This window comes from Calypte anna, chromosome 1, assembly GCF_003957555.1.
Source record: "Calypte anna isolate BGI_N300 chromosome 1, bCalAnn1_v1.p, whole genome shotgun sequence".
Classification (NCBI taxonomy): Eukaryota; Metazoa; Chordata; class Aves; order Apodiformes; family Trochilidae; genus Calypte; species Calypte anna.
In genome coordinates this window covers 110,673,540-110,698,483 of record NC_044244.1, presented here as the reverse complement: position 1 = coordinate 110,698,483, position 24,944 = coordinate 110,673,540, and the positions used below count along the sequence as shown (strand labels likewise).

The window sequence follows — 24,944 nt, the reverse complement described above, 5'->3', positions numbered from 1 at the left end:
ATGTCCTGAAGGATGTAAAAAGTTACTCAGTAGGCCAAATTCTTTCTTTTTGGTCTTGACTTTTGTGTCCTCCTCTCCATATCTTACATGGCTCTTGCCTTCTCAGCCAAAGGAGATGAGTCAGCCAACTGTGCAAGGTCAAAACCAATGTCCCATCCAGACATCATTCTTTAAGGGTAGGCCTGGAGCAGCTCCAGGTGGCAGCAGGGAGAAGCCTGTTCCTTTCTGATGGTGCCAGTCCCACCAGGGGAGATTTCGCAGAGCTGTGTTGGCTAGTCTTCAGGGCTTGGCTACAGCAGGTAAAATGGTTGAAGACAATGTTCTCTAGCTTGGGGTTATCACCACTTGTCCCTGGGGAGGACAGGCCATCTTACCTCATGGTAAGATGACTGGAAGGGTCATCTGAACTGCTGGTCTCCTGATATGAGCGCTCACTCACTCCCCCTTGGCTGAAGGTCCCCTGAGGGACCTGACCAGTTTGGGCTGCTTCTCCCCCTGTTTGTGTCTGAAGCCCAGGGAAGAGAGCATCCAGGCACCATGAGGAACACAAGAAGTATAGCTTTATTTATACATCCTTGCCTGTTGTGGGTTTGTTTGTTTGGTTGGTTTGGTTTTGTTTTTGTTTTTGTTTGTATTGTTGGGGTTTTTTTGTTAATCCGTTTGGGTTTTTTGCTGTGTTCCATTAATTTTTTTAAAATTTTACTTATTTTTTTTTAAAGACACCCCAATTCCCAGGGAAAGCTGCTGAAAATGTGGTATAAGAAATGGTGAAGAAGACCGGATACCATGGTCTAGAAGATGTGAACAGCTAAAAGGGATGGTCACATGACATCCTCTTTGGAAGCATCAGTTTCCATCATGCACAGCAAACAGACTGAACATCTTTCCTCATCACAGGCATCTTCCAGATACATGGGTTTTGTCCTGGAAAGCTTTAAATTCTTTTCTCTCAGGACCCTTGTTTCACTTGCACATCCATGGCTTTTTGCTTCATCTCGCATTCTCCTTCTTCCCTTGCCCCTCCCCTCTGTCATTAATCTCTCTTCTAGTAACAAAAATCAACACAAATTATTACCACTCTTGAATGTCTGATGAAGCTGAGGTTACATTTTCTAAATCCCAGAGTACAAGTGAGACACTGCCTGCAAAGTACCTCCAGAGAATTGTGCGATATTTAATTATAAAAGTTATCCATAACTTGGGTCTTAAATGAGTCTTTAAAAAAAAAATGTTTAAGTGTGGTCTTTGCTGCAAGAAGACAGCAAAGGCTAAACCAAGTGAAGAAAGAACAAGGTCCTGGTGTGGGGAAGAGATGAAACCTCTGATGTTTCTGCCTTCTGCCTGCCACAGCTTTTGTCAGACTGCTGGAATTTTGTCAAAAGATGAGCAAGGGCAAACTTGTGTCATGCGTGGTGCTTCTTTGCCAGGGGGTTACAGAGAGGTTTGCAAATATTACCTGACCCTCTTAGGCTAATTAAAAAGCATGCTGAATTTTTATCTTCCCTTTTCCGTAGCCATGCCAGCCGGGGCTACCCGATACCCCTCACCAGGTTGAATTACAGCTGCTGCTGCCTTAACACTGGGTGCAACAGGGGATGAATGAGCAGGCAGCTGCAGGTGGCTGGGCTGAAACCTTTTCAGAGCAAACTGGCTTAGCGACCTCACAAGTTTCTCTTGGTTTCTTTTGATAATGAAGACAGGAAACGGTTTTGCCTTTAACTATGACTTCTCAGGAAGAGGTGAGTGAAGGTTTGGGGGCGTGCGGTGTCCTCTAAATAAACAACACGTCAATGTTAACTTTCGTGTAGTGCTCTGCAGAATGCTGTTTTGTTTCCTGAGAGGCAACTTTAAAAATCATGAAGAGCAAGATATCTTTTTCTCTGCCTTGAAGATAGTATATTCTCTATAATATTTAATTTATGGTCATCAAAATGTACAAATGAAAGAGTAGAGCCCTTATTGCAGTTGTTGGCTGAAAGGTGAAAAGATACTGCAGGTGACTTAAGGTTATACTGTCATAGACAAAACATTCTTCTATGTGTCATTGTAATAATTTCTAGGACTGACTCTACAAACATTCACATTGCTTTTTACAGCTTACCAGGTCCACTCTCTTTTACAAACCTGGACCTAGTTGACACCACTGTGAGGCCAAAAAATCTGATTTTTGTTGTCAGTGACAGGATACAGAAACAGAGTCAGAAATGAGCATCTCAAAACTGTTTGCCCTGAGTTCTGGTGTAGCCCATTTTGATTGTATTTCACCGTGTAGAAAATGGTCAAAGGTTTTCTGGAGTAAAATTCAGTGGGCCCCTGCATGCAGATCCTGCAGGTGCAGTGCAGGTGTCATATGCTTTTTAGCCTTTCTCATGTTTCTTATTGCAGTTAAAGAACAGAGGGTGGATTCACAACCCCAGTGTGAGTTATTAGAAGTAGCTACAGTCGTTCAACAAATTTGAACAAAAATTAACTTCAGTAGTTTGCTGGTAAATTGATTATAAGGCCTTTTCTCATTAACAGAGAGGGCCACAAAAATGATCAGAGGGCTGGAGCCCCTCCCCAGTGAAGAGCAGCTGAGAGAGTTGGGGTAGTTCAGCCTGGAGAAGAGAAGGCTCTGGAGAGACCTTGTAGTGACATTTCAGACACCCTCTTAAAGGGTGTCTGTAAGAAAGATGGGGACCAACTTTTTAGCACATCTTGTCACAATGAGACAAGGGTTGTTCAATTAAAATAGGGTTGATTTAAACTAGATATAAGGGGGCAATATTTTACAGTGAGGGTGGTGAAACACTGGACCGGGTTTTCCAGAGAGGTGGTGGAGGCCCCATCCCTGGAAACAGTCAAGATCAGACTGGATGCAGCTCTGATGAACGTGATCTAGTTGAAGATGTCCCCTGTTGGTCTAGATGATCTTTAAAGCCTCCTTCCAACCCAAAATACTCTATGATTCTACCATTCTATGATAATATGTTACAATGTGATTAACTACTTTTTTTTTTTTTTTTTTTTTTTTTTTCCAGTTGAGTCAGGTAGAGGAGTCAAATCCCACTACTGGAAGTCTTGAAATCATCACTATTGCAGAGGATGACCCACCAGTTCCAGAAATTCAGTTTTCTTTCAAAAGATTTTTCTTCATACCACAAGCAAAAGTGGATCCCAGTGCAGATGGTTCAGGTAGGAATACTGCACAGCTTTTTGACCCTTGTAATCTAAATGGCTAATACAGTTCTTTAGCCTTGCAAAACTACTCCAGCCCACTCAGTCAGAGAAAACAATCACTTACAGGGAGAAGAAACACAACCTCACTCCAACAGCTGTGAGGTCTGCCAGCACATTAGCAGGTGATGACATCTTGTGTCAGATTGTATATGCAAGCATCTTTCACAGCCAGATAATTTACACACTTCAACCACATAGCAAATATTTGTCTATGATTTTCAGACACATTTTTGAATGGCTTAATTTGAAGTTTTCCCATCCTGAAAACTGGTCCATTAAAAACCTGAATATACAACGCAGCATCCCTGGAGGAATAGCATGAATGTTTGCTACTTCCCATAGATTTCATGACAAAAATAACCATTGACTTCAACAGAGGCAAACTGAGCATCGAGGATGAAGACAGAGCAATTTAATTTTTCTAGTCCAGTAGCTTCTACAACTATCTAAGATTTTTGGCATACCAGACACCAACTCCATTGCCAAAACCTGTTATTCAGCTGCTGCTGAGAGAATCTGTGTGGGCTGGGACTTGTGAGTCTATAAGGAATGGGAGACTCCTCACCCTTGACTGATTGCAAAGGTTTGCCAATCTTAATTCAGAGCTGAAAGAATGAGGGGGTGAAGAGCTGCATGAATTAAAATTGAAGAAGTTTCTGCCAGTTCCTGTGTGTACCCAGGACAGAGCTGTGAATACTATTTTCCCATAGTTTGTTCTTTGTATACTAAATGCATTTGAAACAAGTGAACCATTCATTATTTCCAGTGGAATCTGTTGTTGTCTTCCAAACTGACAATACCACTAAGTTGAGGTCCCCTAAGGAGGTGGCTGGTGAGCAGGACCAGTTCAGCTCATGAAATGTATTCAGCAATTGCTACTGATGTACTTTTTAATTTTAGATGCATCTTTTTTCCTTGAAAATTCAAAACTCAGACTTGAGCCATTGCTCAGTCCTCTTTCTGTCTTTACAGCAAAACTTTGAAACGACTGCCTTTTCCTACATTTTTCGAGGCAAGTTTGGGGGTCCTCTTTTCTGCAAATTCAGTTTTCTATCATCTTCTGTTAACCTTGCTTATGAGTCCAAAAGGACCAGTGACTTTCCTACTCCTTGTCTTGAAAATCTATTTACTAGTTAGTCCCGTCTTTTTCCAAAATCCCTACCCCTGTTCAAATCTATATGCTCCTCTTACTTGTTTCTGTGCCTCTGTTATGCCAGCTCAGGAGGAATGCATCACATATAGAACTAAGCTCCTTGGGGCACCAGGCAGAGCTATGTGGCTTCCATCCTCTTCCAAGGATTTCCATTGAGTCCACATTGGGACTGCTGCTGGAGGGAACACTGGGACCATGGGCTTGGCCCCTGCAAGAGTCAGAAAGCATCACAGAGAAAACAGTCAAAAAGAGGAAACTCAAACTAGTTTGTTCTTTGCTACTTCCACTGAAAGAATTTGTTAGCCCACTTGAGCTTTCTGAAGTTGAGAGCATACTTGTACCACGCACGCAGGTTTGATGACACAAAAAAAATGGGTCTAAATTTCAATTTTGTTCCAGGACTCAAGTTTTCAGGAGGGGTGCTTGTATACTTCTAAGGTTTGCAGTGCGATGTAGCCCATGAAAACAGAATTTATAAGCTTGTGTTCTTGATGACAATGAGGTAGGGCCAGGTGCTCTGTAAGGGCATGGTTCAGACCCCTCCCCAGGCTAAAGCTGAAGGGGTGCCTGAGAGCACCAGACAGCCCCAAAACAATTGAGGACTTATTTGCTCACAGACCTGGGGCTCTGAATCCCTCCAGTTCAGGTCAACTCACTGATTTTTTGTAGGGGTTACTACTGACATCTAGTTTAATGTTAGATAAATCTTTTTCATTGCAGACTCAAGCTGTTGTAACTTCACAGGAGCTGCTCTCTCTGTTTGCTTTCTAGGAGATATTGAACCACCTTCAATATGCCAGGCTTTTTTTGCCCTAAAATACTTTCCATATATCTGTGGTTTGTTGATTGCAGTAATCCTAGCAGTTGCCATTGGCTTGGGTGGTGAGTACAATTAGTTATTCATTAAGTTCTCACTTAACCATTCACATGCTTAAATTTTCATGAGTCTTTTACTTGGAATGGAATTAAACTGCTACTGTGGCTTGTTTGCTGAAGTGAAAAATCTTGTTTATGTGATGCTTTTAAATTTTATTTACATGTAGGGATAAAATACATTTAGCTCTTGTGAGAGGACTGGTGTAATATTTACAACACTAGGGAACCCACAGCTTCAGGAAAACATTCTCTAGTAAAACTTCACCCATTCCTCTCAAGTGTGAGCTAAGAGTTTAGAAACTGTGAGAAGCTTCAGGTTGCATACACCATATTTTTGCCCTGTCATTTAGTTCTTTCAATTTGTTTCCAAAGAATTAAAGAGCTTTTCCCTGTCACTAACAACTTCTGCAAGAAAATGCAGAATTACTTTAGTTGTAACTGGAAAATGTGACCTGCCCAGGTCTAGGTGCCAATTATATCGATGCTAGAGGAGATCCTTCACACCTGTAAAAGTAATAAGCTCTTTGCTGCTGAGGGGCTGGGGCACCAGGCAGAAACTTTGCCCTGGAGTGGAACATAAACTGAGTAGAGGGAACACAGACCGCAAGGTTGACTCATCCTACAAGTCATCATTAATGGATGAGTTTAGCTGCACCATGTACCAACCTCCAGGTTGTATTTCGAAATTTCCTAGAGTACGGGAACTGTCTTTTCCTTCCTGTCAGAAGTGTTAAATTAATATCCAAGTGTGTTTTAAACACCCTGTTTCTTGTTTTGTTTTTTTTCATTCTTGTTAGTCCAATACAACTGCATTGGGAAGTTTCGCTGCCGATCATCCTTTAAATGTATCCAGAAATCAGCCAGGTGCAATGGTGTCTTCAACTGTAAAGAAGGGGAGGATGAGTATGGATGTGGTAATTTAACTTTGGTTATAAATCCCTTCTACCTCTTCCTGTAGCATCTAACACTTGTCAAGAAATGCATGTTGTAAAGAGTTTGGGTGAGACAAGAAAGACAGAGACTGATGGATTCCCTGCTGGTGTTTAAAAACATTTGGATGAATCACTTCATGACATGTTGATGTATATATTTTTTATCTTTGGCTGGAGGGATTGGGATGTTGACAGTTGGATGTAGTGATCTTAGAGGTCTTTTGAAACTATGACAGTTCTGTGATTCTGTGATGATCTAAATCATCACTTTAGAGGAACAATCTCTCTGAGGTATTTATTTACAGTTTGTGAGAAATCAAACTGCTCTGAATATAAATACGATTGCTGAATGTTGCAACTGCCATACTGGGGATGTTTCTCCATTAGAAGTCGAGATGCTTTCTGAATAATAGGCCTTCCTCTGCTTGCAATCTAGACCATCACTGCATTATGGTATATATATACAGCACACTGCATTATGATATATATATATACAGCATTATCTGTATTCACTGGCACACAGTTACACTGTGCTAATTCTGAAGATTGCAAAAGCCTGGTATTTTTAAAGGGACATGGGAACAGATCAGCACTGCCTTTTATGCACTGTGTACTGTGGAGTTTGCTGCTTTGTGTGTGAAATGTATGCTACTGTGGTCTGAGCTTCTCTCTGCAGTGGTCTCTGGCATCACATGGCCATTTTCAATGTTCCCCCCCTGTCCTGTGCTATGGAAGATGACAGTGGTGTTTGCAGCCACTGGAGGGAAAGAACTCTAATATTTAGGGTATATTATATGTATTACCTATGTTAGTAAAGAGAGTAACTGATCTTTAGATTAGTTCTCTTGTAATTGGTAAGTACAGTAACTTCTGTACCTACAGGTAAGGAGACAGTAGAGCTTTCCACCTGTGCAATATGAGGAATGAGAAGAACCATGAACTTTTGGCTCCAGCTACCCCCGAACAATATTCTCAGCCTTTTGCATGTTTTCTCTTCAGGCCCATGTGGAGCCTGTGGACATCAGCTTTTCTTGTCTGCCTTTGCAATGCCATAACACTTTCCTATGGGCTTCTGCAGAACCCCCCCTATCCAGCAGTGCCCATCTGTATGGTCTTCCTTCTCCCTGGGGAGACCATGTAGATGTGCCCTTCCCTAGGTCTCTGTGCCTCCTGCTCACCCTGGACTCTTCAGCCCAGGAGAAGAGCTGGTGTAGGGGTGAGGAGAACATGGCAACATGAAGGACAAAGGGACTGTGGAGGATGGCTCTGTCTGGGCATCCTGCAATATTTACTTAATTATTTTGGTCTCTTGTCCAGAGGCAGCACAACTTGCAGCAGTGCCAGCTCCATGGGTCAGCTCATCCCTGTGCCAGGCTGGGTGAAGGGCTCTGCTGAGCAGAGCCAGGATGGTGCAGGTGGCCAAGCTCCCAACTTGCACACCTCTCTCCTCCTTTCTCCTCTCTTCTCTTCTCCCCTCCATGAGCAGCTGGATACAAATGCATCCACCTCTCTGTTCTGTGCAGCACACCTTTCATCTCTTATCTTGATCGTTTCCTTGGTGCCTCACATCTGCAGCTCCAACTCACTGTTACCAGCAAGGCAGCCTTCTCCTTCCTTATTAGAGCTAGCATCCCCTATACATTCACATGAGCATAGACTTTTTTCTCCTGGCTGTTCTAGCTCAGTGTACCTTGGTTCCCTTCATTAAGAAGGGGGAAAATAGAATTACAGAAAAATTCACAGAAAATTCACAGAAAAATTCACAGAAAAAAATCACAGAAAAGAATCCAAGCGATGAAAGAGAAAAGTAGTAAAAACTGAATGAGCCAAGAAATGCACATGCCACAGTGGTGCATGACACAGTTGTGTATGTATTGTATATCTAGTGCCTCTTTTTCACAACTCACTCAGGTTTTTCCTTCTGACTCTCAAAGTCAGGCTGAGTGGCAAGAAAGCAGTGCTGCAAGTGTTCACCTCTGGATCCTGGCGAACGGTCTGCTCTGATGACTGGAGAGCAGAGTATGGAAATACGACCTGCAAACACCTGGGTTTCTCAAGGTATGAGTACAAAATGAAATAAATTGTATTTGGCATGTTGAACAAACTGAGGTTTTCAAGCTTTCAAACAAAATTTTATATTCATCCGTGCTTTAAAAGAAAAATCTGCTTTTCTGAATGACACTGTTCCTGTGTTTGGATGATGTGGGAAATAGTCCTGGATACATGTGCACTGCAATTGCCATTTATTACTGATATAAATCCTGGATGATGGCTAAATACAAAAGTCTAGTTACATTTTCCCTATGGCTTGCAGATGCCCAAGTCCTACTCATCTCCCTAGTAGCTTGCAGTCTGTCAGAAAGACACTAAAAAACACATAAGCATTTTCCATTTTGTTTATTTCCTCAGTACAAAAGTTATATATACAATTCATGACCCTGTATCTGTTAGGAATTACAGTCCACCTCACAATTAGAGAAAAACCTGGTGAGTTGGTTCTTATTGAATTGATCCTACCCCTAGAAAAGCACCATTTCACTCACAAATTTTCAGATTTAAGAAAGCATTTGAAGTTGCGACTTGAAGCAATGCTCTGTTATTTCTTAACATGGAGTATTCCTGATTTCTGCATATTATAGTTAGGGGTATAAAGCTTCTTGGAACTAATTATTGTTTCCTTTAGGATAAAATACCTCTCAGTTGTTCAGTGCAAAAGAGAAGGAAAAAAAAATTAAATTATTCATCGTCCCTGCTGCAAAACATAATTCTAGAAAAGCAGCTGAGCTTGTTAGTGCTTTAGGAAATTTGCCACACTGTTACAATAAAAATCTTAGTGCAATATTAGAACTAAAATTTACTTCGTCTGACAGTTAAAAGCCTCTTAGCATGTGTGACTTCCACACATGATTGTATGAAAAATATGTTCACATTATAAGAAGTGTTTCTTGGGGAGGATGGGATTACTTATCACGTATCAAAATCTGCTTGTTGTGGTTGCTACACTGGGTTTTCATTAGCAGAACTGCTGAATTATTTAAACAGATTACTGAAATGCTGTCTGAGGAAGCTGTGTTTATGGTTTATTTGCAGTTTTGTGAGTTCAGGTTACCTGCCTGTGGCTGCAGTCGAAAAACAGTTTCAAAGACATTTCGTATCCCTCAGCCACTGGTTATTAGCTGATCAAGTGACATCCCTGCACAATGCAACAAACCTCAGGTATGCCTCACCTTGTTCATTCTGACAGAGAGATAGAATCAATAGGAGAATTACTAATAGTTTCAAATTGCTGCATATTTTTTAAGTCATGTAGCTCTTCATAAGTGGTTGGTGTTTTGACTCATCATAGACCAAGTATGCTGCTGGTACACTAATGAAGAGCCTGATCCAAGGCCCATTAAAGTCATCAAGGGCTTTAAAATGAGCTATTTTGAAAGCCTATGTGTCCCATGATCCATTTTAGTTATTTTTGTTTTGCAAATGGATAGACACCAGGCACTTATCTTTTCCCATTGTACAGCAGTTAGTTTCAGTTTACAGATCCCTAAATGTTTCCCAGTGGGCTTATGAACCCTGTATGGTCCATTTCTTTCTCCTGACAATTGCTTGGTTTTCTTAATTACCTTTCAATGAGAAACAAGCTATGGGTCTGAGGAGACTGCAGATCAAATGTTGAAAATTGCTGATGAGCCTCCTCTCATGGAAGAGTGAGACACTTTTCAGAGAGACAGCGTATGATCTGCGTACTTCTGAGTGTCTGTGCTCCTAATTTACATCCTTCAGCTAAATGCCCCTAACTTAGGTATATCATTAAATAGCTTAAGTAGATTGTATGAGTGCACTACTTTGTGCCTCTTTCAGTATATGAGATAGTTATATTTATGTGTGCAGAGCTGTACAGGAAGGTGACATAATATTGAAAAAAAACCCACAACAACCTGTATTTGTCAGTTGGGACTAACACTGCACTGTCTTTTCATCTTAGAGAGGAATGCACATCTGGCAATGTGATCATCTTAAAATGTTTGGGTAAGAATCAGGAAAAGTGAAAAGAGAATCAGAAACTGTCTTTTTTTGCCTGCATGGCAAAAGTTGGGAGAATTTGTGTACTATACCATACCATACCATACCATACCATACCATACCATACCATAGTACACTATACTATAATTTTATCCAACCAAAGGAAAATCATATTGCTTATTTTAAAAGAACTTCAGAAAGGGACAGGCTGGGAAAGTGGGTTGGGAGCACCATGCAGTAGGTGTGTTTTGGTGAGAATTACAATAGGAAGCAGACATTTCAGGATTGTGACTTGAGTCTGTGGACCAATAACATAATTCCAACTGATTGCCATCTCATCTGAGAAAGGCAAATTCTGTCTTAAGATTGGAACTTTCATCTCTCCATGTCAGCTAGTTTTCAGATATGAAAAGTAAAAAACTCCAAACAAACAAAACCACAAAAAAACCCCAGAAAAATAATTACCAGGGGAGAGGTGCTTCATCCTGCCTCCTATGTGGGCCCCTGGGACCCTGTGTAGTGAAGGAGGGAAGAACAGTGGGTTTCACAGCTCAGCTGAGCACTACATCTGAAGGGAGAAGATCTGATCCCCACACCTCCCATACCACCTTCCAGGAACAATGCTGTAGGGATGAGAGGGAAGAGGACAAGCTTCTGGGGGAAGTCACAGCTGGAGTCGTGGGCAATAGAAACAGGGACAGTTCTCCTGCAAGGCTGGGAGTAGAGGGGGACAAGGTGGCAAAACCATGCTTACATTTCCCCCGTGGACCATAACCTTGCTTTCTGGCAGTGTGTGGGACACGGGCCAGCTATGGGTCACGGATTGTGGGGGGCATCCCGTCCTCCCCCCGGCAGTGGCCCTGGCAGGTCAGCCTGCAGTTCCATGGGCACCATCTCTGCGGAGGGTCCGTCATCACCCCACGCTGGATCATCACAGCTGCCCACTGTGTCTATGAGTAAGTCCCCAAATCGTCTTGCTTGGGATGTCCCCCTGCTGAGGAGGGCTAATACACCATGCTTTCTCTTAAAAAGAAACTGCAGGACAGAGTGGGTTATCCTTGCATAATGGGAGTGCTCAGTGGCATTTGAAACATTTCTTTGTCTTCTTGCATCAGTGCAAGTGTTTGTTGAACAAAAACCTCCCCAAGAAGTGGTCCAAATCGGGTGCCTCAGTCTTAGGGTATTCTGAGCACTCCTGTCTCCCTGGGAAATCAGGCTAAAGCAATGTTTAAGTGCTAGATTTTAGGTATCCCAAACTGTAATTTCTGTACGTTGCATGTGAATTAACAGCTCAGGAGGAATTTGTACTTGGCTGCTCTGGTACTCTGAAGCTCCACAATAAATTACAGGATCCTTTTCAAGTTAACAGAATCAAACAGTGGTTATTATACTGTGCTTAATGCCCTTTACAGTACACTCACTGCTCCTTTTTGTGCTATTTGAAGTAGTCTTTGAGTTGTAAGTAGATGCTAAACAGTTACTTAGACTCCTCTTCCTTGTGTAATTTTAAGTATAGGCCTCTCACTTATTTATAATGAGTTGACTGGTTTTGAAGTCTTTTTTTGTTGCCAGATCTGCAGTAGAGGTCTTCTCACTCTTAAAAACTCTAGGCTAAAATGGGATCTGTTTGACCAGTTTTAGGCGCCCATACCACAGATGACTGCTTCTGAACAAGTCCTGTAGGATGTATTTTTACCCAGTGGAAAGAAAGGATGGGACAGATAAATCTCTCCAGTAGATCCAGTTTTAAGGCCCTGTGTTGCCATAAAAATAATTACTTAGGAATTAAGCCTTTCAGAGCTTTTGTCCTTAGCACCATGCTGCACAATCAAGCTGTTTGTGGTGTGTACGAAGGATGGCAGGGATGGGACCTGGCAACTCAGCCCACAACGCTGGAGCCTTCTCCCAGCACCAACTCACAGCAAGCCTGATGGGGTGAAGCCAAGAGGAGCTGCTTGTATGCTGGAGACTGAGAGATGTGGTTGCTCATGAACTGGGGGCAGAAGGAAATACTCTCCACTGAAAATGCCTTGCTACAAGTGCCACTGAGCTAGCCAGATGGCAGAGTACAGATGTGCCAGGCAGCAGCATCGACTGCTGTGTCATCACATAGGAAGGCAGAAGGCTTTGTAAGGTAGATGACTGCAAACCCCTAATTTGTTTGTAGACAACTGCACAAATAATATGCTGATGACCCACTGTGTTACTAAAACCAGTCACCCTTCCTGTATTTTTGGAAATTACACGCAAAACATAGCCAGTATTAGTAGATAGGTAAGAAAGTACAGCAGGCTGTAGCGACTCCCTTGTAGACTTTTGTGTGGTTTGTAAACTCAGGGGACAATTAGAAAACCCGAGGGTTTTCTTGAAGTTTTTTCATTCTCTTCTACCTCTTGTTTCAGCCTGTACTTGCCGAGCTCATGGAGTGTTCAGGTTGGTTTTGTGACTCAGCAAGACACCCAGGTTCATCCATATTCAGTGGAAAAAATTATATACCATCGAAATTATAAACCCAAGACAATGGGAAATGATATAGCACTGATGAAACTGGCAGAACCGCTTGCTCTCAATGGTAATTCTTTCTGTTAGCTTTCACTTGACTTTTTCACCTTTCTAGCTAAAAGCAAGAGGGGTCTTTTTTAATCACAGTATGGGAAATTTCTGTTGGCGTCCTATGCCTGACCCAGGACAGTCAAGTGGATCCCCACCATCACTAAAACTGATGAGAGATGTGCAGAGTAGATGTAGTCAGCTTTCTGCTGAGCTGCAAGGCAGCAATCCCTGTTCAGAATACAATGGCAAAACTCCTCCAGCCTCAGTATCAGAGCTCCATATCCAGGCAGAGAGAGCAACACCATGGTCTCAGGGCTCTGTAGAAAGTTCCCAGTAATTTCTGGTATTGGCTTCCTGAAAACATTTTATAATAGACAAACATTAACTTTATTCTTTCTAAATATTTTTCCTATCTAAAATAAATGCCCCACCTCATTTTACTTGGAGGTCACAGAGATTTTTATGTCTTTTATGTGTGTATAGGGATTATAGATTGCAAAGGGAAGAATAGAAAACTTAAATATAATGATGCTTTTGAACTAAAGCTATCTTTATTTTCTCATCAGGATGCTACGTACAGCTAACACAGATAGTGAATTGAAATAATGTATAATGATACTGTATAAATTTACATGATCACCTGCCACTGCCTCCTAATCATTGTGAGCTCTCTGCAAAGGGGAGCTGGCTCCCTCTGACACACCTAGATCATCAGTTCCAAAATCAAGTGTCCTGAAATAGTTCAAATTTTCAATTTGAATTAAAATTAAGCATGATTTTGTTTTATTTTTTATCTTAGCTAGTGCTGTTGTTTTTTGCTTGGGAATAAGCTTGGGAGGCTTTCAAGAACAGTAATGGCTTCACACCTGACCTACATACATGCTATGCCCTGGGGGGGATGGGGGCAGCTTGGGAGGCTTGGAGGCTTGAGAACTGAACCCCTAGGAACTGCCCAGTAATAAATACCTTTGCCTTACCTCTTTTTGATCAGTGCCAGCTCATCTTGACACACTGCATCTTGTCTCCACAAGCATCAAACACTGATAATATTGCATGGCATTCAGCACCACAGAATAGAGATGTCCTAGAACTCTGTGAGTGGGAAGCAAAGAGCACCCCAGGCATCTTGTTGCCCTTTCATCTGCATACGTATTGGCATGTCAGTAATTGCAGCATGAGCAAACAAGAAACATGCCAATACTTCCTTCTGTTTCTTCATGCTGTAAACTAATTAGTCCTAGCACAAGTGTTGTTTCATACCTTGGCCATGAAACAAAAGACCTGCAGAGCTGCCAGGATGTTTGATGTGTGGATTTGGTGATTTTTGTCACAACTTCACTGCAAGTTAAATCCTCAAGTTTTATTGAGGCATACCATTTTTTCCTACATTTTCAAAGCAATTATTTCTTCTCTCTCTCTCTCTCTTTTTTTTTTTTTTTTTTTTTTTTTTTTTGTCTTTGAATAGGTCACATAGAGCCAATTTGTCTGCCTAATTTTGGTGAACAGTTCCCAGAAGGGAAAATGTGTTGGGTATCAGGATGGGGAGCAACTGTGGAAGGAGGTATTTTAAATTGTCTGCTGTTGAGTATACTACATGAAAACATAGAATCATATAATGATAGAATGATTTGTATTAGAAGGGACCTTAAAGATCATCAGATCATCTTGTTCCAACACCCCTGCCATGGGCAGGGACACCTCCCAGTGGGCTCTTCTAGTGTCTCACTGCTGTCATAATCATTGATTTCTTTCAAATTTCAAACCTAAATCTACCTTTTTCCATTTTAAAGCCATTATCTGTCAACCTATCACTACATGATTTTGTAAAAAGATCCTCCCCAATTTTTTCGTGGGCCCCTTCAGGTTCTGGAAGGCCACTGAAAGGTCTCCCTGGGGCCCTCTCTACTCCAAGCCGAACAACCCCAACTCCAGAGTGTATAAAAAACTACCAAAATTGAGAAAGGTTCTAAACTCCTATATCCAGTGCTATACAATACATTGACATATGTATAGACTTATACCATTTTAGAACACCTTGCATAAAGTAGATACAGGATTTTTTTTGAGCATTGCTCAACACTGAAGTGTCTGGAGTATGTGGAAAAAGAATATTCCTAAATTGTATACTCACATTGAACTGCATGGGGCCGAAGAAGACAAAAGTGCTGTACTAACCCTAATCACAAGGCATGGATGGTTATACTCATTGAAAAGGTTGAAAATGACATATAGATAGCAACACCATCCTGTGGGTTGTACTGTACCTCAGTCAAACAGGCTCTGCCTTTCATCGCTTGAAGCGTAGAAAGCACAGCATGAATGCAAGAATCAACCACCCATTTTTTCAGAGAAAGTATGTACTCATTTTCAGGCAGGCTGGATGATGTATAAATTTGATCTGTGAACAATGTCAAAAAAAAAAAAAGTTTTATTTCCCCCCCCCCATGACTCACAGACCACGTTAGTCAGTAATACCTACTGAATTACTATGACTTCCTTGTGAATGATGTATACATTCTCAGGTCACTGTTTTTCATCTATCTTCATTTGTTTCATGTAAAATGTTCCTGTTGTTCAGAGAACATGAACAGTATGTTACCTGACCTACAGATAATAGTGAAAGGTAGGCTTACCACATAAAAAACCACCTATGAATTTGCAATAGATGGTGTGCAAATATTCCTACTAGTAGAAATGATTCATTCAGATTCTGAATAAAGTAAAATAAATATTTATGAAATATATCAGATGATTGCAGGTGATTTGTTGTCTAACAGGAGATAAATTTGAAACAAATTTTGGCACTGCTATTGAAGACAGTGTGCAACTAGCTTTTAAGTCCATTGCTGTCATTGATTGTCTAGTTTGAAGTAGAAATATGCAATGTACAGCTTTATATTACATATTGTGATAATTTACAGCTCTATACAGCTGCTAGTTACTGGATTCTGTAAGTGGTGAGGTGTCTAGTTGCCTTACTTGTACATTGTTGTTTTAATCATACTTCTTTCACCCTTATTTGCCAGTTCTTCACATGCAAAACCATTTTCTGTTTGTAACTAGAGATTAGTTTCAAAGATGGAGAGGTTTATTTTTTGACTTTTTTTGTGTGGGTTTTTTTCTTTTTTTTTTTTTTTTTTTAACAGGTGATACATCTGACACCATGAATTATGCAGGTGTTCCTTTGATTTCTAATGCAATTTGCAATCACAGGGATGTTTACGGTGGGATCATAACTTCTTCAATGCTTTGTGCTGGTTTCCTAAAGGGAGGGGTAGACACCTGCCAGGTATGGAAGTTTCCAAACTGCAACTGTGCTCATTAACAACAGCAATGGAAAAACATGAATGATAAGTTATCAGAAGGCACACCCAGGCTTTTCTTGGGCAAACATTTGGTTTTGTGCAGTTTACTGTGTTTACCATGAACATCAATCACTGACTGTGCACACATTCATGTGCTACAATTCTTATCTTTCTTCTGTGGATCATATCTTATAGTTCTGAAGCCAAATTTACTTAAGACATTTTTTAATTTCTTGCATTATGTATACAGCATGGTGCCATCCTTCCTTTACCCTGCCTGTGACCTCTGCACTAAACTGTCCTGCACTCTGAGCAAGTCCTGCAAGGTGTAGAAACACCATGGTCAAAAGCATGTATCAAGAGAGAAGCAGAAGCATGTGATTTTGGAAAAAGTAGAGTGAGGCAGGGAGAAGAAAGAAAGTGAGAGGTATTTGAGTAGCTCAGACAATTGGTAATGATTCTGGGGGACAGGGGTTCATAGAAGTGATGGATCAGAGGATACTTCACAGTGGGTTGGTAACTTGAAATCACTGTCAGTCACAATCGTCCCCACCTTGTGCCAGAGTTTATCCTTATACACACCAGCGTGGGCTCACCTAGCTAATTGTAGATGAAAAGCAAGGGCCTGGGAGGAACTCCATGTTTCCAGAGTTGCTCAGTCTCAGTTGTATGTGGGACAAGACAAAACAAAGGCATCAGGTGCACAGATCTTCATTTAAGAACCTGTCTGCACAATCCCCCCAGCATGGGACCTGGCACCAGCATATCAGGGTGTCTGGGAGAGCTGCCCAAAGGCAGCACACTCAGTGTATGGCTCCAAGTTGCAAAATGGCCCTACCTGTCAAAAGCTCTTTCCAAATTCTCCTTTTTTCCATTGTTGTGCTGGCTTTGATGCTCATAGGGCAGGAAGCTGTCCCAGCAAAATAAACTGGGAGTTTTCAGTGCTTAGATGTGAGTCCATTGAGTTGAATCTTTTTATCAGTGTCTGTGAAGGACCAGAAATCAATGTGTGAGACTGCAGAGAGCAGCAGGCAGGGAAGGAGATGGGACACAAGCTTGCTGTTGCAACCCTGGGCTCAGCTCAGGAGCCAGAAGCATTTTGAGACAAGCAGCTGTGAGACACCAGGGCCATGGCATGGAGACTGCAGATTAGTGATGCCCTGCCTGACGGACAGTCACCCTCCCTGGTACCTATATGTTACTTGTGAGCAGGCTTCAGTGTTGCTTCTGTTGTACTGTCTTGCTAAATGGGGAAAGAAAAATGTCTCAGAAGTCTTCAGCTTCTGCTAACATATGCTTTCCCCAGGACACAGAGCAAAACCAGAAGACCCTGAATTACTGAACTTCTCTCCCTACCCCCCCAAATAGACAATTCCTTCTTTTTCTGGGACACTGACAGTTTTAATCCTTTCTCCTCCAGGGAGATAGCGGGGGCCCGTTAGCATGTGAAGATATGAGTGTCTGGAAGTTGGTGGGAACCACCAGCTTTGGCGTGGGCTGTGCAGAAAAGAACAAGCCAGGAGTCTACAGCAGAACTACCTCCTTCCTGGACTGGATACACGAACAGATGGAGGTCTGGGTTTGGCCTGCCCCTCCATCTCTGGTGGTTACTTTGCTCTGCCTGTGCCACATGGGATTTAGCTCAGATTTGTCATGACTGGGTCGTGTCATGTGGACACGGGTAACCTGAGGGTGCATCTGGGAATCTGGGAAGGTCTGGGCACAGAAAAGGCAGAGAAGGGTGTGGGGGTCATAATGAGACATGGGGAGCAGCAGGGCAGGGGTAGAGAGTGGAGAGATGCTTGGAGGTGACTGGGGAGATGTCCTTAAGACTCAGAGAAGGGAGGTGTGAGAGGCCAGAGTGGAGATGGGGGGCCAGGGAACAGATTCTAGAAGACTTTACCTTTAAGCCATGAGACTGCTGCAAAAACACCTGGGGAGCAGAAGCTGAGCAGGGACAGATAAACTGGTGAGAGGGGGGCAACAGTGCTGGTTGGAAGGAGAGGAGAGCAGAGGCAAGGAAGTGGGAGGATGCTGCAGCCCCCTGCTCCTGCTGGAAGGGCAACCTACTCTCCAGCAACCAGTTTCTCTGCTGTCATCACCTCTCCAGCACTGCCAGAGAGATGCTGGTTTCAGTCAGTTGAGCAAGGGGATTTGTTGTGCTTTAGGTGGGCTCCAAGACAGGGATCTGTGGCCTAAGCAGAGGTATCTAAGGCCATTTTAGAGGCCCCATGTCCTGCCTGGCTCATGGGTGTCCCTGCAGAAGGACAAGGATTTGCAGCTAGCCCTGGTTTGTACCCATCATTGCCATATGGATGTCTCACATACCCTCTTATGGCTCAGGTAGATATGGCTCAGAGGATCTGTGGGACACCTCAGGCCTTCTGGACCGACTGCTGGAGGTCAGGCAAAGTGCCTAAGATGTTTCAAGTGGTGTTTGGTAGTGCCCTGGTAGGATCCTAGACACTTAGCTCACAGTTGGGCACCTCTGCACAGGCTCTTAATTGTCATTGCTTAGCTCCATTGCAAAGCCATCTTAAACACCAAAGAGTACATCCCACCCTGCTCTAGTCTGCTCCTTACACACTGTGGTGCCTGAGTTGTTATTCCAGCACCCAGTCTGCCAAAATGAATGAATAACTGAATTAATCAATCAATCCAATTATGCCACTCCAGCACCAGCAGTACAGCTCCCAGCTCCAGCTGTGCCATTGTGATGGACACATGATGAAACCACTCCTGCCCTCATCTTGGTTGTGGAATATGCGTGATTTCATCCTCAAACCAAAGTGCCAATGCCAACAAAGCATCAACAGACAAGAAAATGCCCAAAATAAGTTTATGTGTGCAATTTCAGTTCTGTATACTGTATGACACAGCCTGTTTTAAAAACCTACATTGTACACAAAGTTTTATGCTCTTGCCTGCCTACCTGTCCCTGAACAAAGTTAAAGAAGACAGGGTAATATGTTTACAACTTTAATACCTCTAGTAATACTCTTTTTCTTCCCCCCAGATATGCACATCATTGTGATGCATTTACAGATTAAAAAGCCCAAACATTTCAGATCAGGAGTTCACATCCAATGAAAACAGAGATCTCTATTAAAATGAAGTGATCAAGAGGAAAAAAAGTATAGCTTAATCTTTGTTTAGCTAAATGCTAGCATTTTTCACAGAGACATCCTTCAGATGAAAACGTTAATCCACCAATTTATCCTCTTAGAAAGGAATTCCAGCTGCAGCATAGAAAGGCACACATTTTTTAAATGGACTCTGAAACAAAGCAAAAGAAAGTAGGACTAGTGTGCCTTTGAAAATGGGACCAAGGGAATGGCTCTCACCTGCCAGATCTGGGTTGAGACAATTGTCCTGATCTGCTCTTACCTACTATTGTTATGGTGGATTTGGGTTCGTTTAGTCTCTGCAGGAGTTCATGTGCTTTCTTCAAACTAGACTAAGTCTTGTAGCTAGGACTTAGCAAAGGAGTTAGGAAAGAGGCCTGTTTGGTTCTAAGAGATACAAAACTGCAAGATAAGGAATTTGGGTCATTAATAAACCTTTACAGGATTTCCTTCTGAAAAATTTTATAGCAGCCCTAGCCTGTCAGGGCCAATCATCTAGCGCAAGGCATGATCAGGCATTTGTGTTCCCTCATCTTCCATTTCCAGATTTGAAATCTAAATAAAGCACTTCTGCCTCTCAGATTTTCAGGGGCATTCAAATGTTTTCCTAGAGGCTCTCTCCTGTGAATGCAAAGAAAGTTCTTTATTGCTTTCCTCTAAGCAGTGAAAATTAGCTGATGTCATTTAGCAAGATGGTTCTCCAACACTGTGCACCTGATTTCTGCTGTCTCTATTTTGACAAATTCTCACTCTAGGAAGGAAAAAAAAAAAAAAAAAAAAAAAAAAAAAAAAAAAAAAAAAAAAAGGAAAAGAAAAGGAAAAAGAAAAAGAAAAGAAAAAGAAAAAGAAAAAAGGAAAAAGGAAAAAAAACCCAGCAAATGAACAACCAAGATGAAACACAAGAACACAAGGAGTCCGTTCAAAACCCACTCAGCTCCCTGTTTGGATATGTCCTAGGCACACAGTGTCTACCATTATTACTAATATATTCCTCCATTCCTCACAACCATATTTCTTTATGAGCCTTGTCTTAGCTGGTGCAAGGCTGAGAAAATAAAAAAAGTGAGAGTAGTGAGAGTAGTGGATGGTGTTTGCTCAGCTTCATAAGTCTGAGCTTCACTCAGTGGGCATTTGACCACATTTCTTTTGTTGAGGTGAGTTTTGTTTTTCTGATGAATTTCAGGTGACAGAACTGGCTCCAGCAGACCTGAAGTTCCTTTGGTCACCCTCTAGTCACTTTAGTACTTTAGTACAATGGGTAAAAAAAAAGTCATTTGTATTCAGAATTCAATAGGCAGCAACAAGAGCATTTGAATAAATGCATAAATGATTTTGCTTTCCAGAGAGAAGAACTACAGACCTGAGGAGAGTAGTGGTGTCCTGGGCTTCTGAAAGCCCACATCACACTTCAGACCCACAAGAGGACCTATCACACTCTTCTGGACAACTGCCCTCAGCTTTGTATTGCCATAGACCACTTCTTACCACTTGTTATTGGTACCAGTAACTGCTTAATGGGAACTGCTGTGAGTTCAGCCTCTGTTGAATGGAAGAGGTGGTTGGATGCTCAGTGAGAGGAATGCACATTTACTGTCAGATACAAAAAAAGGAAAAGTGCTAACACTGATAACCCAGGATGCTATCACAGCAAAGTTCAGAAAGTGTTTGCAATCGAAAGACTGGAGCAACCTCACATCAGGTTGCTAGTTGGTTTTGGTACTTCCCTTCTAAGAACCAGACTACAAAAAGTCTTTCTCTGAAACTATCCATATGTATAAGGTCTGTGCTCTGTTGCATAGGTACCAGCAGCTTTCTTTGAAGCCATTAAGCAAGCAGGAAGCAAGCAGATGGCAATTTTGGCAAGCACTTGGCATTTATGTTCAGCTCTTCTTAGAAAAAAAATCTCTGGATTCAAATCTTGTATCATGGGGCTGTGAACAAAACCGCTAAAATAGAATTCTTACGTATTTTCTTGTGAGAAATGGCTCTGAAACTACCCAGCAACATGCAGGCTGTAACTTAATCAAAAAGTTCTGAGATCACTGCACAGTCTTAAGGAGAAGAGGATCTTCTTTACTGCCTTTTGATAGGCTAGAGAGCCAAAATCATTGGTCTATGATGCACCATGCAGCTCAATAGCCATGGAATTCTCCCAAGCTCATATTAGTGTAGTGCGGTTCACCAAGGCACTCGGGCTCAGCCACCTTCCCTGTTTTCTCACTCTTTGTACCTACAAGTAAACTCAGTGATGCAGAGGGATTGCTGACAGTCAGGCAAGGGACAAAATACCTGAAGTGCTGCTGCAGTTCCTTGTTTTACTAGACATTTTAATATAACAGCTTTGTGTTGCTAGATTGGAAAATGTCTGATCCTTTTGCACTTGTCCTTTGTAAAAAATCTTGGGATGAAAGTTGTCGATTTTAGAACTGATTGGCAGGGACTGGGTAGGATGAATTATGGATAATATTGCCAGAGCTTTCCAGTATCAGCCAAAATTGATCTTATCATCTAATCAGGTGCTGCTGGTCTGCTTGGAGTGTGGGTTTGGCTGCAGTCTGTATGCTTCTAGATCAGTATCTGCATTAGCACTGTCATCCACCACTGCTGCAAGAAAGTGCTGGTGGACTCAAAACTGCATTCTCACTGCAACACAGTACATCAAAATCAAGACAGACCAGCAAAGCTTCACAAACTGTTGACCTCCACATTGCTCTGTGGAGACAAACCTTGATCTCAGAGGACACTGCATCAACACCTTTCACCCTGGTTCAAGAAACAGCAGTGCAATGGAAAAAACGCTTTCAGAAACAGCACATTGCTAAAAAGAAGAGGGAAGTGTTATTGCAGAGCTGACACAAAAACTGGAATGCAATGGGGAATTTCAGCCTGACAGAACCATGATGGAGTTAAAAGAAAGAATGGGGAAACCTTGTGTAACTAAGATACTTTCAAAAGAGTTTTAATGGTCAATGTTACGATAACATTTTCACACCCCCAATGTGATTTGCATTTTAGTATTATCAGCAGTCTGTAAATGAGGGCACTGCTCTCTGAAAGCACCACTAAAAATTAATTTTGGACTAATTCTGTTTCCATAAAAAGATGTATGATAAATGTCCATTGTGGTTTGCCTTTGTATTAAAGAGAAATCCAATGTAAAATGTAGAAAGCGAGTGAACTCTTCCCAACAAGAAGCCACGTTGACCTCCAGATCGATGACAGTCATTTATGGGTAGAACTATTCTGGGTTCACAGAGCTGCAAACCTTCCTTCTTATTTCTGTTATCCCCTTACTGTGGTGTCCTAGGTATAGGAAGAATACAAGAAAGACTCTATATAGCTGAATTTTCCTCCTCCAACTTATGCAATCAACGTGCAAACCGGAGGTTTAGAAATAAAGAGAATCACACAATGTATGGGGCTTTAGGACATTTTCTAAGGGAAAAGATTTAGATGAGCACAGATTTATTCAAAGATAGGTAAGATGTATGGAGCTGGTTTCTACTGTTAGTATTTCAGCTGGACTGAACTGGTAGACAAAAAAGTGACTTTTCAGAGAGTGCACAGGGAGCTGAGAGGGGGCACAGATGGGACAGCTGACTGCAAAGGGATATTCCATGCATCATGGCAGCATATTGAGCATGGAGGAAGCTGGAGGAAGAAGGAAGGGGTTCAGAGTGATGGCATTTCTCTTCCCAAGTCACCCTTACATGTGGTGAAGCCCAGCTGCCATGGGGAAGGCTGAACACCTGCCTGCTGATGAGAAGGAATGAAAGAATTCCTTGGTTTGCTTTGCTGGCATGTGTGGGTCTTGCTTTACCTATTAAATTGACTTTATCTCAACCCATGAGTTTTCTTACTTTTACCCTTCCAGTTCTCTCCCCCATCCTGTCATGGAACAGGGGCTGAGTAGCTGCATGGGGCTTAGTTGACAGCTGGGGTTAAGCAATGACAGTCCTTTTTGTTGCCCAGCATGGGGCTCAAAGGGTTTCAGATAATTACAGGTTTGATTGGAATGTGCTAGACTGAATAAATGGCTGTTAGTGCTGCTTAGCTGTTAATTGCCAGGCTCCTGTGCTTGCCATGGGGCTTGCTGACCTTTCTGCACTTTCAAGTCCAACGTTCATCAGTGGCTGCTTTTTGCTTTGGCTGCTGACTCTGCTGCTGCACTCCTTATCACCCTGCTCTGCTGTGCCAGGGAACGTTTTGATAACAGTGATGGCCATGTGCTGGGATTGGCTGATGGACAGAGCATCACTGCCCTTTCTGGGCTGCTGGACTGAGCAGGCTGCAACTCCAGCATGAACTTGAGATGAAAGAACTATGACCTCTGGATGAGGCCAGGTGGCAGCAGGACACCCTGAAGTGCCCATGGCCTTGAATAAGCTCATGCCAGAGAACATACATCTGGAAACGTCTGTGATTGTGGTCTCTGCCACAGCAGGGGCCCCCTCAGGGGGGATTGTGGCCTAAGGATAAATCCACTATGGACAAGGTACATCTTGAGGTGTCCGTGACTGTGGATAAGTCCATGTTGCAACAGGTACACTTTGAAGCATCAGTGGCTGTGCATGAGGTCATGCTGGAGCACCTCCAAGAGTGTGGCCATGGATAAGCCCAGGACAGAGCAGGTGCATGCCTGGAGAGACTGCAGCCGTGGGTAAAACCGTGTTAAAGAAGGTTCCTTCCTGAAGGGATTGTGGCTGTGGGTACCACACGGGAGCATAATTCCTTCATAATCATAATGTCTTCATTATCTGAAGGCATTATGGCCCATGGAAAAGGCCACGATGGAAGAGGTGCACCTCAGAGCAACTGAAGCTGTGGATGTGTCCCTGCCACAGCAGGTACACCCATGGGCAGACTGTGGCTCATACACAGGGCTCTTTTGGAGCAAGTACACCCCTAAGGGACTGAAACCTGTGGATAAGTCCAAGCTGGACTTTCCTTGCTTTTACTTTTCTAGTTCTCTCCCTCATCCCACTGCGATGTGGGAGCAAGTGGCTGTGTGGTGCTCAGTTGTAAGATGGGGTTAAACCATGGCACACACCCTGAGACAGGAAGCAATCAACGCTCAGAGGTAGGGAGGCTGCACAGCTCCTCTCACGGGGGCTGTCTCACTGTCAAGATTCGTATATATCTGTAAATGGAAATACAAGAACTGCACATTAAACTTAAAAAAACCAAACAAATCAGATTTATCTGATTTTTTTAGAAGCCTTCAGCATCCAAACAAAACAGATTCAAACTGTATATTCTAAGTGCTCCACTGCAAAACTTGCTGTTGTGGTGCCAAGCCTACTTTGATCCCTGGAAACTTTGTGCTCCCCAGCATCTCTGTGAGTGTAAAACCATTTTAAGATGTGCAGATCAACTTTTTCTTCAACAACTTAGCCCTGTGAGAGGCAATATCATACTTGTGGGCAGCAGGAGTCTGAGATTGCATAAAACACAATCCGAAATGAGTTTAGTTCAGCTGTTTAACTTTAGGGAGGGCACACGGAAGTGTTCCTTATCTGAACTGAAAGAGCACACTCGATCATTGCTTTTAATCTCTGTTTTTATGTATCTTACATCAAACTCTGCTGCTGAGTTTGGTTTGTGGCTTTTGTCACATACTTTCTTGCCGGTGGAGCTCCTGCTCTAGTACAGGACAGCAGATTGTGTCCCCAGCATCGACGCAGTTAGATGGAGAAGGATTTTGGGAAGTTTGCTTTAATATTTGCAGGGAAGGACTAGAAATGCAGCCTTATGGAGGGCT

At 42.4% G+C, this 24,944-nt stretch overlaps 1 protein-coding gene across 1 annotated transcript; it reads left to right on the top strand.

Annotated features, from left to right (window-relative positions):
- Positions 1-1,721: 1,721 nt before the first annotated feature.
- Positions 1,722-20,547, top strand: TMPRSS3 (transmembrane serine protease 3). The gene is made up of 13 exons (XM_008497215.2): positions 1,722-1,739; positions 3,030-3,174; positions 5,144-5,254; positions 6,046-6,162; positions 8,115-8,238; positions 9,271-9,396; positions 10,163-10,206; positions 10,991-11,156; positions 12,603-12,772; positions 14,219-14,314; positions 15,900-16,042; positions 17,479-17,631; positions 20,527-20,547. Exons 1-13 carry the CDS (start codon positions 1,722-1,724, stop codon positions 20,545-20,547), a joined length of 1,434 nt encoding a protein of 477 aa, XP_008495437.1.
- The last annotated feature ends 4,397 nt before the right edge of the window (positions 20,548-24,944 follow it).

Excerpts from the sequence above, each read along its gene's own strand:
- TMPRSS3 (XM_008497215.2), top strand. Across the intron at positions 9,397-10,162 it reads CACAATGCAACAAACCTCAG|AGAGGAATGCACATCTGGCA; the intron begins GTATGCCTCACC and ends TTTTCATCTTAG. Across the intron at positions 11,157-12,602 it reads GCTGCCCACTGTGTCTATGA|CCTGTACTTGCCGAGCTCAT; the intron begins GTAAGTCCCCAA and ends CTCTTGTTTCAG.